The 14,805-nt window shown below is 48.9% G+C and overlaps 1 protein-coding gene across 1 annotated transcript; it reads left to right on the top strand.

Moving 5' to 3' along the window:
• The first annotated feature begins 6,197 nt into the window (after window positions 1-6,197).
• On the top strand, window positions 6,198-11,241 carry MAD2L1BP (MAD2L1 binding protein). The gene is made up of 3 exons (NM_001265944.1): window positions 6,198-6,262; window positions 6,731-6,996; window positions 10,361-11,241. The coding sequence occupies exons 1-3, from the start codon at window positions 6,217-6,219 to the stop codon at window positions 10,871-10,873; spliced, it is 825 nt and encodes a 274-aa protein (NP_001252873.1). The 5' UTR covers window positions 6,198-6,216; the 3' UTR covers window positions 10,874-11,241.
• The last annotated feature ends 3,564 nt before the right edge of the window (window positions 11,242-14,805 follow it).

Here is a 14,805-nt window from a genome sequence, read left to right as displayed (position 1 = left end):
GGGGTGGGGCTCTGCAAAAGCTACGCCCCCCACCTCCTTGGCCTCCGGGTCGCGTCAGAAACAGCCGCGGGGCACCACGGGATATAGAGTCCCCAGGCCTGGAAATTCGCTCAAAATGACACGCCGCCGCCCTACAACTCCCAGGAGGCATCGCGGCGCAAGTGGCCGCGGGAGTCGTCGGAGGCGTGGGGAAGGAGCGCGCCTTGGCGCGCAAAGGCCTAAGGGAGCTGTAGTCTGGATTGCAGTCCCCGCGCTGTGGTCTTTTTCTAGGGCTTGGGGGCAGTTTAGAACCTCGCAGCCTGGGTGGCGAGGACACCAGCGTCGAAGAGCTTACATCAGAATCGACCCTTGTGGGCGCTCCGGGATTTGGCCCTTTAGCGCGGATCCTAGACAACAGGTTTTGGACCTCGAGAGCCGCAGAACTGAGGCTACTGGTCCCGCCAGCCTGCTGGCTCCGCCTCTGCCTCAGTTTCTTCCCCAATGGCCCGCGTGCCGCTGGGGTGAATCAGGGCTAACGCTAGGGCGGAGGCGGATGGTGATTAGCCAAATTACGGCTGTTATTGTTGCGATGACTATGCTACCTTTACATAGTAGTCACTGCTTTATTACCAGGCTGGCACCGTCCAGGGGCTGGTTTTAACAGCCGGAGGCACCGCGGTGGCTGCGACACGAGACCCGAACCCGTAAACCAGCTTGCTGCCCGAAGGCTGCAAGCATACTCAAAGCGAGTATTCCTCCTCCCCTTTGTTTTGAAGCAGAACCAATCGGGAAGAACCTAGTTTGGTTTTAAACAGCCAAGACTGTAGGAGGGGCCTGGCCCCTACTTCGGGCGGGGCTGGGGCTCGGGTTACACCAACCACCACGAGGGCGGGGCAGTGGCCGGGAATAGAAACTTGGCCTAGGGCCACAGGGGATTGTTGGCTTTTGACTTTCTTGCGAAGCAATCTCCTGCTGTTTAGTGCTGTTGCACTCTACAGAGTACACACATTCAGCGACATAAGCCAGTGCACAGAACACCAGAAAGGCAGGGCGGAAAAGCAGTAACGTTGCTGAGCTGCGAGTCAGGACGCTAGGGCTCAATTCACAGCCGCATGGCTGTCTCATGACTCACACCACTCACAGTGTGTTCTCTTCTCCCCTCTTCTGGAACTGCGAGGTGCTCATACACGGTCAAGAAATTAAACAACTCAGCCAGGTGCGGTGGCTCACGCCTGTAAATCCCAGCACTTTGGGAGGCCGAGGTGGGCGGATCACCTGAAGTCAGGTGTTCGAGACCAGCCTGTCCAACATGGTGAAACCCCGTCTCTACTAAAAATACAAAAATTAGCAGGGTGTGGTGGCGCATGCCTGTAATCCCAGCTGCTCCGGAGGCTGAGACAGGAGAATCACTTGAACCCGGGAGGCGGAGGTTGCAGTGAGCCGAGATCAGGCCATTGCACTCCAGCCTGGGCAACAGAGCAAGACTCCAACTAAAAAAAAAAAAATATGAGCCTGGCATGGTGGTGCATATCTGTGGTCCCAGCTGCTCGGGAGACTAAGGCAGGAGAATCGCTTGAACCCGGGAGGTAGAGGTTATAGTGAACCAAGATCATGCCACTGCACTCCAACCTGGGTGACAGAACGAGACTTTGTCTCAAAAAAAAAAAGAAAAGAAAAAGAAAGAAATTAAGCAACTCTTTTCTCTAGACTTCAGTTGTCCTTGGAAAACTAGAAGCAGCAACAATGACTTACCTCTGGTGATCCCTTCGGGGGTTCAGACTTGGTAGAGTCCATGGCTTCCTCCCAGGGCCACAAGGAGGGAGGCAGGTCTACTGATCATGCTGTTCACATAGCATAATTTTCCAAAGCAGTGACAGCAGAAAGACCAAAACCTGCAAAAGGGCCTAGCTCACCCTAGGCCAATTATGTGGGTCTTCAGTGGTTGAAAGCACATGTGATTTTTCTTAGTCCTGTGCCACTGAAGGAAAGGTTATGCTGTAAAAGTCTAGCCAGGGGTACAGGCCTACTAGAGAAACTGTGGTTTAGAGACAGAGACTAGAGAACTCAGTGAGAGATCTCAAGAAAGATGGGAATTGGAAGGAAGAGATAAGACCATTCTCCCAACATTCTCACCATGACCAGCCCTGGGCTCTCTCGATAACCAGAGCCTGCTGCAGTTGTCTGATAACATGTGTCCCTTCATATACATGGATTTTAAAATTTTTATTTATTTTTTTTTGAGACAAGGTCTCCCTCTGTCACTCAGGCTGGAGTGCAGTGGTGTGATCACAGCTCATTGCAGCCTCAACCTCCTCTGCTCAAGCAGATCCTCCCACCTCAACCTCTGGAGTAGCTGGAACTACAGGTGTGAGCCACCACGCCCAGGTAATTTTTGTTTTTATTGTTTGTAGCGATGGGGTTCCCCCATGTTTCCTAGGCTGGTCTTGAACTCCTAGGCTCAAGCAATCCTCTTGTCTTGGCCTCGCAAAGTGCTGGGATTACAGGCATGAGCCCCACACCTGACCCAGTATTTTATTTTATTTATTTATTTAGAGACAGAGTTTCGCTCTTGTTGCCCAGGCTGGAGTGCAGGTGCAATCTTGGCTCTGCAAGATCTGCCTCCCGGGTTCAAGCGATTCTCCTGTCTCAGCCTCCCGAGTAGCTGGGATTACAGGTATGTGCCACCACACCCGGCTAATTTTGTATTTTTAGTAGAGACGGGGGTTTCTCCGTGTTGGTCAGGCTGGACTCGAACTCCTGACCTCAGTTGATCCACCTGCCTCAGCCTCCCAAAGTGCTGGGATTACAGGTGTAAGCCACCGTGCGCCCAGCCCTATTTATTTTTTAAAGGTGGCGAGGAGGAGGAAGAGAGAATGATTGATTGATTGATTTCTTTTTTTCTTTTTGAAGTAGGATCTCCTTCTGTCACCCAGGCTGGAGTGCAATGGCACAATCTTGACTCACTGCAACCTCCATCGCCTGAGAGCAGTTCTTCCACTTCAGCCCCCCAGGTAGCTGGGAATGCAGGGGCGTGCCACAATGCCTGGCTAAGTTTTGTATTTTTTGTGAAGAAGGGGTTTGCCATGTTGCTCAGGCCGGTCTTGAACTCCTGGACTCAAGCAGTTCTCCCATATTGGCCTCCCAAAATGCTGGGATTACAGGCGTGAGCCACCATGCCCAGCCAGACCCAGTATTTTAATCACTGTACTTTTATAGTATGTTTTGACCTCTGGTCCCTACTTCCTGAAACATACCCTTTTCTTGGCCTCCATGACCTGACACTTGTCTTTTTTTTTTTTTTTTATAAAGACCCCATCTCTACTAAAAATACAAAATATTAGCCGGGTGTGGTGGTGGGCACCTGTAATCCCAGCTGCTTGGGAGGCTGAGTCAGGAGAATTGCTTGAACCCCGGGGGCAGAGGTTGCAGTGAGCTAAGATCATGCCATTGCACTCCAGCCTGGGCAACAAGAGCGAAACTCCATCTAAAAACAAACACAACAACAAAAAAACTTTTGGACTCAATCAGTCCCTCCACTGTCAAGCAATTCTCCCATCTCGGCCTCCCAGAATGCTGAGATTATAGTCGTGGAGCTACCATGCCCAGCCAGACCCAGTATTTTAATTATTGTGTTTTTTTTTTTTTTTTGAGGCGGAGCCTCACTCTGTCACCCAGGCTGAAGCACAATGGTGTGACCTCAGCTCACTGCAACTTCCACCTCCCAGGTTCAAGGCATTCTCCTGCCTCAGCCTCCCAAGTAGCTGAGATTATGGGGATGCACCACCACGCCTGGCTAATTTTGTATTTTTAGTAGAGACAGGGTTTCTCCATGTTGGTAAGGCTGGTCTTAAACTCCCAACCTCAGGTGATCCGCCTGCCTCAGCCTCCCAAAGTGCTGGGATTACAGACATGAGCCACTGCGCCCGGCCTCTAATCATTGTACTTTTACAGTATGTTTTGACTTCTGGTCCCTACTTCCTGAAACACACCCTTTTCTTGGCCTCCATGACCTGACACTTGTCTTTTTCTGTAGGGACAAGGTCTCATGTTGCCCAGACCGGTCTCAAACTTCTGGATTCAAGCATTCCCCTTGCCTTGATTTCCCAAAGTGCTTACAGGCATGAGCCACCATGCCTGGCCCCACTTGTCTATTTTGGTTTTGGAGGCGGGGTCTCACTCTGTCACACAGGCTGGAGGGCAGTGGTTCGATCACAGTTCACTGTAGCCTCAACCTCCCAGGCTCAAGCAATCCTTCCACCTCAGCCTCCCAAAGTGCTGGGAGTACGGGCATGAGCCACCTTGCCCGGCGATTTGTCTATTTTTCTTTATCCTTCTGTGGGTACTCCTTAGTCTTCTCCATAGGTTCTGTCTCTGTGGTCATCCCCTAAATGTTAGTGTCTTCAATAACCTAGCCCATTCTCATTCCACACCCTCCCTGGGTGATGTTATCCACTCACATGATAATGGCTCTTAAATACATGTCGCTATTCCAAATGGCATTCCTAAATATTTCTATTCATTGTCCTATGGAGATGTCAAATTCAATCTGTGAAAAGCTGAACTCATCTTTTCTCCTACTCACCTCCCACCCCAATAAACCTGGTCCTCTTTTAGTGTTTCCTCCATTCTTTTTTTTTTTTTTTGAGTCATGGTCTCACTCTGCTGCCCAGGCTGAAGTGCAGTGGCTTAATCATAGCTCACTGTAACTGTCGAACTCCTGGACTCAAGCAATCCTCTGCCTCAGCCTCCTGAATAGCCAGGACTACAGATGTGCACCCACCACACCTGGCTAACTTTTAAAAACTTTTTTTTTTTAATTTTGCAGAAACAGGGTCCCCAATATTGTCCTGGCTGGTATCAAACTCCTGGCACAACTGGCCATACAATTGCTGAAGTCAGAAACCTGCTTGTTTTCTTGTCAGTCTTCTTTTCTTTTCTTTCTTTTGACATGGAGTCTTGCTTTGTCACCCAGGCTGGAGTGCAGTGGCGTGATCTCAGCTCACTGCAACCTCTGCCTCCCGGTTCAAGCGATTCTCCTGCTTCAGCCTCCTGAGTAGCTGGGATTACAGGTGCATGCCACCATGCCCAGCTAATTTTTGTATTTTTAGTAGAGACAGGATTTCACCATGTTGGCCAGGCTGGTCTCAAACTCCTGACCTTGTGATCCACCTGCCTTGGCCTCCCAAAGTGCTGGTATTACAGGTGTGAGCAGCCACGCCCGGCCTCTTGTCAGTCTATTTCTATTCCTCCTCCTCCTTGTAAATCAATCACCAAGTTATGTTCACTGGACCTCCTAAATATATCGAGTTACCCAATTATCTCCACCCCACTGTGACTACCCTAGCAGTTTAGGCTGCTTTCATCAAGTACTCAGGTAATTGCACTACCTCTAACTGGTATCCCTGCCTCCTCTCTTATCCTCTCTGTAATCCAATCTCTACCCTGCAGCCAGGGTAGAGATTATAAGATGTAAATTTAATCATGCCACTCTCCTACTTAAACCTTTCAAAGCTTCCCCATCTGACTACAGGATCAAGTCCAAACTCTCACATGGCTTACACAGTCCTGCCATGATCTGGCTCCTGTTGTTCACTACAGCCTTAACTCTTTATAATATGAACTCTTTTCATTCCTTGAACAGAGTATGCTCTTGTCTCAAGGTCTCCTGGAGCACTGGGCCCTCCTCTTTACCTTGCTGACTTATCCTACAGGTCACAGCTTCACACATTTCTTCTGGGACCACTCCTTCCCAGCCCCTACCCTCTCTGGGTCAGGCACCCTTGTTTTTCACTTCCACACCCCGTGTAAACCCTTCTGTATAATTCATCACATTGTATGGTATCTACAGGCAGTGAACCCCTTGAGTACAGGGTCCGCGCCTGGCTTGTTCTCCGCTGAGTCTCCAGCACCTAGGACAGGGCCTGGCACGAAGTAGGTGCACAGTGAGTAGTGAATGCTGGAGTGAATGGATGCGTGAGGGTTGGTGTCTTTTGGAAAGCAGCGCTCATTGGCTGAGAACGCCTGGGTTCTTGCTGGGCAAGGGTTAGGCGTATATTTGCCAGGGTGTTAAGGAAGGAACGGAGGGATCAAATCCCAACTCCACTTAGCCTCCCCAACACTGCCGTGGCGCCGCGCCTTTTTTCCGGCCCAACTGAACCGGAAGTGGAGGCGCGGGCTTCCCATGATGCCCCGCGGGACCTTTATTCTAACCGCAAGGAGTAAGGGGAGGAGGTCGTGATGGCGGCGCCGGAGGCGGAGGTTCTGTCCCCAGCCTCAGTCCCTGGTAAGGCGTGGGGCCCAGAGTTTGGGAAGCCTTAGGGACCCGTTTCTTCCCTACCTCCGCGCCCTCCATTTATCCCTTGGTCCTCTCCCTAGCCCATCTTCCCTGTCTTCCGGGTGTCCTACAAGGCTCTAGCTGTGACTCCATCGCCGTGGGTCGCACTGGACCCTGCTTGACTACACTTTTGACTCATTTCCCCAGATCAAGTCCCGCTGCTTTCTGAGCGGGGAGCCCTAGTTACTACCTCCGAAATACCCCCACTATCTTTCAGTCAATTAAATCTCCTCAGGCAACAGGGATCAGGAATCTCTCCCTGCCACGGCCCACACTGTAGGCTGCGGAGGGTATGGGCGTATGTCGGAGTGCCTGCTTTCTCAGGGTGGCTGGTTTGGTGGCCACAGGGAATGAGAAGACTGACTTTGGCTTTTAGGTTTTAAATTTTTCTCTCTTGTCCCTCTTTTCATCTACCAGATTTGGAGTGGTATGAGAAGTCAGAAGAAACTCACGCCTCCCAGATAGAACTGCTTGAGACAAGCTCTACCCAGGAACCTCTCAACCCTTCGGAGCCCTTTTGCCCAAGAGACTGCATAGTACCAGTGGTGTTTCCTGGGCCTGTAAGCCAGGAAGGCTGCTGTCAGTTTACTTGTGAACTTCTAAAGCATATCATGTACCAACGCCAGCAACTCCCTCTGCCCTATGAACAGCTTAAGAACTTTTACCGAAAACCTTCTCCCCAGGTAGGCACAGGCTTTGGGAGCAAGTTGGTGGGAAGACTTTGTGGCTCTTAGATGGGAGGCAGGTAGAAAGGGGGTCTAAGAAATCTTCAGAGCCTGAGAGACTAAGCAGCTTCCAGGGCTTCAGTCACTTTCTCCCCATTCTAGTCTTTGGTAGCCTAACCCTTCTGGCTTTTTCTCCTGTTCTTTCTTTCTGAAACTCGTGTTGCATTTGGTCTTAATGAACTGGCTCTTCGCATTTTTTTCTTTTGAGACAGAGTCTCGCTCTGTTGCCCAGGCTGGAGTGCAGTGGTGAGATCTTGGCTCACTGCAATCTCCCCCTCCTGGGTTCAAGGGATTCTCCTGCCTCAGCCTCCTGAGTTGCTAGGATTACAGGCTCCCGCCACCACACCCAGCTAATTTTTGTATTTTATGTTTTGAGACAGAGTCTTGCTCTGTTGCCCAGGCTGGAATGCAATGGCGTGATCTCTGCTCACTGCAACCTCTGCCTCCCAGGTTCAAGCGATTCTTGTGCTTCAGCCTCCCCAGTAGCTAAGAGCACGTGCCACCATGCCCGGTTTATTTTTGTATTTTTGGTACAGATGGAGTTTCACCATGTTGGCCAGGCTAGTCTCGAACTCCTGACCTCAAGTGATCTGCCCGCCTTGGCCTCTCCCAAAATGCTGGGATTACAGGCGTGAAATACTGCGCCCGGCCTGCATGTTTCTTTTTAATAGCATCCTGTTGTTGAATTTCTGTATGAACTTTTTTTTGCTTTGTTGTTTTTTTTTTTTTTGAGATGGAGTCTCACTTTGTCACCCAGGCTGGAGGAGAGTGGCACTATCGCAGATCACTGCAACCTCAGTCTCCCAGGTTCAAGTGATTCTCCTGCCTCAGCCTCCCAAGTAGCTGGGATTACAGGCATGCACCACCACACCTGGCTAATTTTGTTTGTTTGTTTGTTTTTGATAGGGAGTTTCATTCTTGTCACCCAGGCTGGAGTGCAGTGGCGCCATCTCGGCTCACTGCAACCTCTGTCTCCCAGGTTCAGGCGCTTCTCCTGTCTCAGCCTCCTAAGTAGCTGGGATTATAGGCATGCGCCGCCATGTCCAAATAATTTTTGTATTTTTAGTATAGACAGGGTTTCACCATGTTGGCCAGGCTGGTCTCGAACTCCTGACCTCAGGTGATCTGCCTGCCTCAGCCTCCCAAAGTGCTGGGATTACAGGCATGAGCCACCATGCCCAGCCTGTTTGTTTTCTGAGACAGAGTCTCGCTCTGTTGCCCAGGCTGGAGTGCAGTGGAGCGATTTTGGCTCACTGCAACCTCCACCTTCTGGGTTCCAAGCGATTCTCCTGCCTCAGCCTCCCAAGTAGCTGGGATTACAGGTGTGTACCACCACACCCAGTTAAATTTTGTATTTTTAGTGGAGACGGGGTATCGCCATTTTGGCTAAGCTGCTCTCAAACTCTGACCTCAAGTGATCTGCCCATCTTGGCCTCCCAAAGTGCTGGGATTACAGGTGTGAGCCACCACGCCTGGCTTACCCAGCTAATTTTTGTTTTTTTAGTAGAAACGGAGTTTCACCATGTTGGCCAGGCTGGTCCCAAACTCTTGACCTCAGGTGATCCACCTGCCTCAGTCTCCCGAAGTGGTGTTGGGATTACAGGTGTGAGCCACCGCACCAGGCCATGAACTTCTTTTGCCTGAGGATATTATTTAATTTTTGAAGTTTTTCTTTGTTCTTTGCGGCATCTCAGTTTCTTCTAGAATCCATTCTCCATTTGTTTTGTTCTGGTCTTTGACTTTCATGTTGGAGAATTTTATTGTGTCTGGTGAATATTTAAGAACAAATCACTGCAAGCTCTGTGTGCATGCCTGGGCCTTATGAGCTTATAGACTTCACTATAAGGAGATTAGGTGGCAACCTGGTGATCTCTTTGGGGGGATTCCTTAAACATAGTATTGGAAAGTCTTCCCTCTGGATGGGGGAGAAATTTGGCAGATGATCTAAGCATCTTGACACAGATTTTCATTCATTTCCCCTATATTCATTCTTGCCTCTGTGGTGCCTGTATCACCACTTCCTAAACCTTTCTGGGGTTCTGCTGTGTGTATCAGTTTGCATCCCTTGGGAGTCCCTTCTGTCAGCACTTGGTATTCAGCTCTCTTGAACTCTTAATTCTTCACCTTCTTTCTTTTCTTTTTTTTCTTTTTTTTTGAGACAGAGTCTTGCTCTGTCGCCCAGGCTGGAGTACAGTGGCGTAATCTCGGCTTACTGCAAGCTCCGACTCCCGGGTTCATGCTATTCTCCTGCCTCAGCCTCCCAAGTAGGTGGGACTACAGGCACCCGCCACCACGCTCAGCTAATTTTTTTTTTTTTTTTGAGACGGAGTCTCGCACTGTCGCCCAGGCTGGAGTGCAGTGGCGCCATCTCGGCTCACTGTAAGCTCCACCTCCTGGGTTCACGCCATTCTCCTGCCTCAGCCTCCCGAGTAGCTGGGACTAGAGGCGCCCGCCACCACGCCCGGCTAATTTTTTGTATTTTCAGTAGAGACGGGGTTTCACCGTGTTAGCCAGGATGGTCTCGATCTCCTGACTTTGTGATCTGCCTGTCTCGGCCTCCCAAAGTGCTGGGATTACAGGCATGAGCCACCGTGCCCGGCAAGGCTAATTTTGTGTATTTTTAGTAGAGACAGGGTTTCACTGTGTTAGCCAGGATGGTCTTGATCTCCTGACCTCATGATCCACCTGCCTCGGCCTCTCAGTGCTGGGATTGTAGGCATGAGCCACTGCGCTCGGCCAACTCTTCATCCTCTTTCTGTCTTCCAAAACTTTGTGTTTGCATTTGACTAGTGTTGTGTAGTCTCCAGTTCTTTGCCCTTGGGAGTTTTCTTTCTCGGTCTTTCCTCTTCTTTCGTTCATTTGTTTCTTAATTTCTTTTCTCTCATTTTGTAGTATTTCAGGTGGAAGCGCAAATAAGCATTGTTCAGTTTACTATGTTTAAGTGGAAGAACAAGTTCAGAGTCATGTTTATTAGACCAAATAATCCTTATTCCTGTTATCACTCCCTGTATAGCAAAAATTTGTTGTCACTTTGTCATACTACCAAATCTCTATTTTAGTTGTTTATATCTGGATATTCTCCACCTTCAGAACACTGTGTTTGCTGTTCTATATGTGGGAGAATTATGGTTTTGTACAAATAATATATTTTCCTTTTCAGTATAATGCCCTCTGATAAAACACAGTGTTGTGGCTGTGGCGGTTCATTGAGCTAGAAATTCAGTCCTGTAAGTCTATGTACACATCCCAGCAGGGTTCTTTTCAAAGGGCATTAGCTTCCCCCTGCCTTGTTCTTCTCTCCCGCCATTCTTTGTCCTCACAGGCAGAGGAGATGCTGAAGAAGAAACCTCGGGCCACCACTGAGGTGAGCAGCAGGAAATGCCAACAAGCTGTGGCAGAACTGGAGAGTGTCCTCAGCCACCTGGAGGACTTCTTTGCACGGACACTAGTACCACGAGTGCTGATTCTCCTTGGGGGCAATTCCCTAAGCCCCAAGGAGTTCTATGAACTCGATTTGTCTCTGCTGGCCCCCTACAGCGTGGACCAGAGCCTGAGCACAGCAGCTTGTTTGCGCCGTCTCTTCCGAGCCATATTCATGGCTGATGCCTTTAGTGAGCTTCAGGCTCCTCCTCTCATGGGCACCATCATCATGGCACAGGGACACCGCGACTGTGGAGAAGATTGGTTTCAACCCAAGCTCAACTATCGAGTGCCCAGCCGGGGCCATAAACTGACTGTGACCCTGTCATGTGGCAGACCTTCCATCCGAACCACGGCTTGGGAAGACTACATTTGGTTCCAGGCACCAGTGACACTTAAAGGCTTCCGCGAGTGAATGAGTGCTTCTTAATTATAAAAACACAATGGCTGAATTATCTTTCTTCATGTGGCACTGAATTACCCATCTAGTTTGGAGCTAGAGTTTCTTCCTGGTGAGAGACGAAGCAACTCTCCTTCTGGTTGTCTGCCTCCCCTCCTCAGGTTTCCTGATGGGCTGATGGCATGTGGCGGTGACTGTAATCATTGCTGAACAACATCTCTTTGAATCAAAGGTTGATTTTCCCAGAGGGTGCTGGGTCAGGTATTTCTGTTAGGGGTTGTAAAGCAAAGATGGGTCCATAGACAGAAACTCCATGAAGGTGGCCCTTTCTGCTCCTTGCTGTGTCCTTTCAGAATTTTTCCCAGGAACATAATGTGGATGTGACTTATGAATTTAAATATAAAATAAATAGATTCTTATTATATTTTCCTGAAATTCTTTTGACTTAAAATAACTTGTCAGGTTTTAGGCTATTTTGTCTTTCTCCTTGGCCTCTTCTGCTTCAGGGCGTCTCAAAAATTTATTATATTTTTCTTTTTTGAGATGGAGTCTTGCTCTATCGCCCAGGCTGGAGTGCAGTGGCATAATCTTGGCTCACTGCAACTTCCGCCTCCCAGGTTCAAGGAATTCTCCTGCCTTAGCCTTCGAGTAGCTGAGATTGCAGGTGCCCACCACCACACCCAGATAATTTTTGTATTTTTAGCAGAGATGGGGTTTCACCATATTGGCCAGGCTGGTCTCAAACTCCTGACCTCAAGTGATCCACCTGCCTTGGCCTCCCAAAGTGCTGGGATTACAGGTGTGGGCCACTGTGCCCAGCCTTAGGATTTTTTAATAATGATTTTTTCTCTTCTTCAGCCCCAGGCTAATCTAGGAAGTTAAGTGACTTGGCCAAGTGCATATGTACTTTGATAACACAGTTAGGACTAGAGTCCTCATTAGCTATCTTTTAGCCAATGTGCTTTTCTTATCACATACAGATTTTTGTGATGCTTAAATTCTGTATCCCCCAAAGCAGAGGTCATCTTTATGTGGGAAGATTGTGGTAAAGAACTTAGCTTACCAGGCCACTGAATAAAAGCAGTGATTTTGGGAAATAGTCTGGCCTGGTGCTTGGTTTGTAGTAAACTGAGCAGGTATGCTGAGTAGCGAGAGGGGAGGAGCCACTGTGCCCGGCCAAACACCTCAATTTTTGGAAGCAAGTTGAAGACAGAATCCACACTTTGCTGGTGTTGGGGATAGGTATATGCATGTGTATGTATAATATATAAATGGTATATATAGGCTAGGTGAGTAACTCATGCCTGTAATCCCGGCACTTTGGGAGGCTGAGGTGGGCAGATTGCCTAAAGTCATGAGTTGGAGACCAGCCTGGCCAACATGGTGAAACCCTGTCTCTACTAAAAATACACACACACAAAAAGGCCAGGCACGGTAGCTCATGCCTGTAATCCCAGCACTTTGGGAGGCTGAGGTGGGTGGATCACAAGTTCAGGAGTTCAAGACCAGCCTGACCAATATGGTGAAACCCTGTCTCTACTAAATATACAAAAATTACCCGGGCTTGGTGGCGAGTGCCTGTAATCCCAGCTACTTAGGAAGGCTGAGGCAGAATAATTGCTTGAACCCAGGAGGCAGAGGTTGCAGCGAGCCGAGATCACGCCACTGCACTCCAGCCTGGGTAACAGAGTGAGACCCTGTCTCAAAAAAAGAAAAAAAATTAACCAGGCGTGGTCGTGGGCACTTGTAATCCCAACTACTTGGGAGGCTGAGGCAGGAGAATCGCTTGAACCCAGGAGGTGGAGGTTACAGTGAGCTGAGATCATGCCACTGCACTCCAGCCTGGGTTACAGAGTGAAACACCGTCTCACACACACAAAAAAAGGTATATATATACTCACACGTATGTACATAGTATAAGATACATATATGTACTCCTAAAATACACTATTTTTTAAAAAGTATATGTACTATTTTAAGCACTTACATTATCTAACCCTAACAACTCTGCAGTGCATGAATTATTGTCCCGATTTTATAGATAGGGCCAGGGGAGATTGAGCAGTTTGCCTAAATGGTGAAACTTGGATTCCCCTACAGTACTGCACATCCTATGTGGTTTTACTCTGAAATATTTAGCCAAGATTTGCCTTGCCAAAGGCATTAGCATCAGGAAGCTGTAAGATTTTCCTCTCTGGCTTCAGATTCTGGTGTCTGCCATGGAACCTGCAATAGGTGCTGAGTAAATATGGAATCAATGAAAGCAAAACGCCTGGGCTCTTTTCTTTTTTTTTTTTTTTTTTTTTTTTTTTGAGACGGAGTCTCGCTGTGTCGCCCAGGCTGGAGTGCAGTGGCCGGATCTCAGCTCACTGCAAGCTCTGCCTCCCGGGTTTTTACGCCATTCTCCTGCCTCAGCCTCCCTAGTAGCCGGGACTACAGGCGCCCGCCACCTCGCCCAGCTAGTTTTTTGTATTTTTTAGTAGAGACGGGGTTTCACCGGGTTAGCCAGGATGGTCTCGATCTCCTGACCTCATGATCCGCCCGCCTCGGCCTCCCAAAGTGCTGGGATTACAGGCTTGAGCCACCGCGCCCGGCCGCCTGGGCTCTTTTCTGTGCTATGACCACTTGAAGCATATTCTACCAGCCAGAATTTTGACTTTTTCTGTCTACTGCTATTATAGAAGAGAGATTGAGCCATATCTCCTGCTCAGGGAAAGGAAAGGCTGAGGGGTCTGCCTAAAGGGAGTGGGGGTCGTTGTAAACCAGGGAGCCATAAATCGTTTTGAGATAACACATTAAGCCAAATCAACTACCTCAAATACTAATTTTATTTATTTAGTTAGTTGTATTTTTTGAGACAGGCTCGCTCCGTTGCCCAGGCTGCAGTGCAGTAGCATGATCTTGGCTCACTGCAATCTTTGCCTCCCCGGTTCAAGCGATTCTCCTGCCCCAGCTTCCCGAGTAACTGGGATTACAGCTGTGCGCCACCATGCCTGGCTAAGTTTTGTATTTTCTTTTCTTTTTTTTTTTTTTTTTTGAGACGGAGTCTCGCTCTGTCACCCAGGCTGGAGTGCAGTGGCCGGATCTCAGCTCACTGCAAGCTCCGCCTCCCGGGTTTACGCCATTCTCCTGCCTCAGCCTCCCGAGTAGCTGGGACTACAGGCGCCCGCCACCTCGCCCGGCTAGTTTTTTTGTTTTTTTTTTTTTTAGTAGAGATGGGGTTTCACCGTGTTAACCAGGATGGTAGTTTTGTATTTTCAGTAGAGACGGGGTTTCACCATGTTGCTCAGGCTGATCTCATAACAATGCCTTCCTTCATAAGCAATGCCTAAGGCTGGGTGTGGTGGTTTATGCCTGTAATCCCAGTACTTTGGGAGGCTGAGGTGGGCGGATCACTTGAGCTCAGGAGTTCAACACCAGCCTGGCCAACATGGCAAAACGCCATCTCTACTAAAGATACAAAAAATATTGGGTGTGGTGGCACGCACCTGTAGTCCCGGCTACCTGGGGGGCTGAGGTAGGAAGATCACTTGAACCCAGGAGGTTGAGGCTACAGTGAGCTGACATCACACATCACTACACTCCCACCTGGGTGACAAAGTGAGACCCTGTCTCAATCCCCAAAAACCAACAATGCCCAGACAATCAAAAAAGTAATTATCTGGGTAATTTAGACATTTATTTATCAGCTGAGGCTCAGGTCATTCTGATTTCCTGAGTGCTCTTCAAAGGAATCCAGAAATGAAAATATCAAATTAGCAACATTAACAATAAAGTCCATCTCCTGTGGCAACAAGCTTGCTGAGGAACCTGTTTATGTTTGTCCCTGCCTGGGGATTCAAGAAGTGAATGTGGAGAAGTAGTCTAGCCCAGGGAGTGAAGCTCCAGCTGCAGTGAGGTTCTGGCCTTTCATCTCTTGCTACCATTTGGATCTAAAAACAACAGTT

This window comes from Macaca mulatta, chromosome 4, assembly GCF_049350105.2.
Source record: "Macaca mulatta isolate MMU2019108-1 chromosome 4, T2T-MMU8v2.0, whole genome shotgun sequence".
NCBI lineage: Eukaryota > Metazoa > Chordata > Mammalia > Primates > Cercopithecidae > Macaca > Macaca mulatta.
Note: the sequence above shows the minus strand (reverse complement) of the source record. Positions and strands in the feature narration are given on the sequence as shown.

What these genes read in the sequence shown, in the direction of transcription:
- MAD2L1BP (NM_001265944.1), top strand. Translation starts at nt 6,217, where the DNA reads ATGGCGGCGCCGGAGGCGGAGGTTCTGTCCCCAGCCTCAGTCCCTG. An exon ending in GTCCCCAGCCTCAGTCCCTG is followed by an intron (nt 6,263 to 6,730) that starts GTAAGGCGTGGG and finishes TTCATCTACCAG; the next exon opens with ATTTGGAGTGGTATGAGAAG. An exon ending in ACCGAAAACCTTCTCCCCAG is followed by an intron (nt 6,997 to 10,360) that starts GTAGGCACAGGC and finishes TTGTCCTCACAG; the next exon opens with GCAGAGGAGATGCTGAAGAA.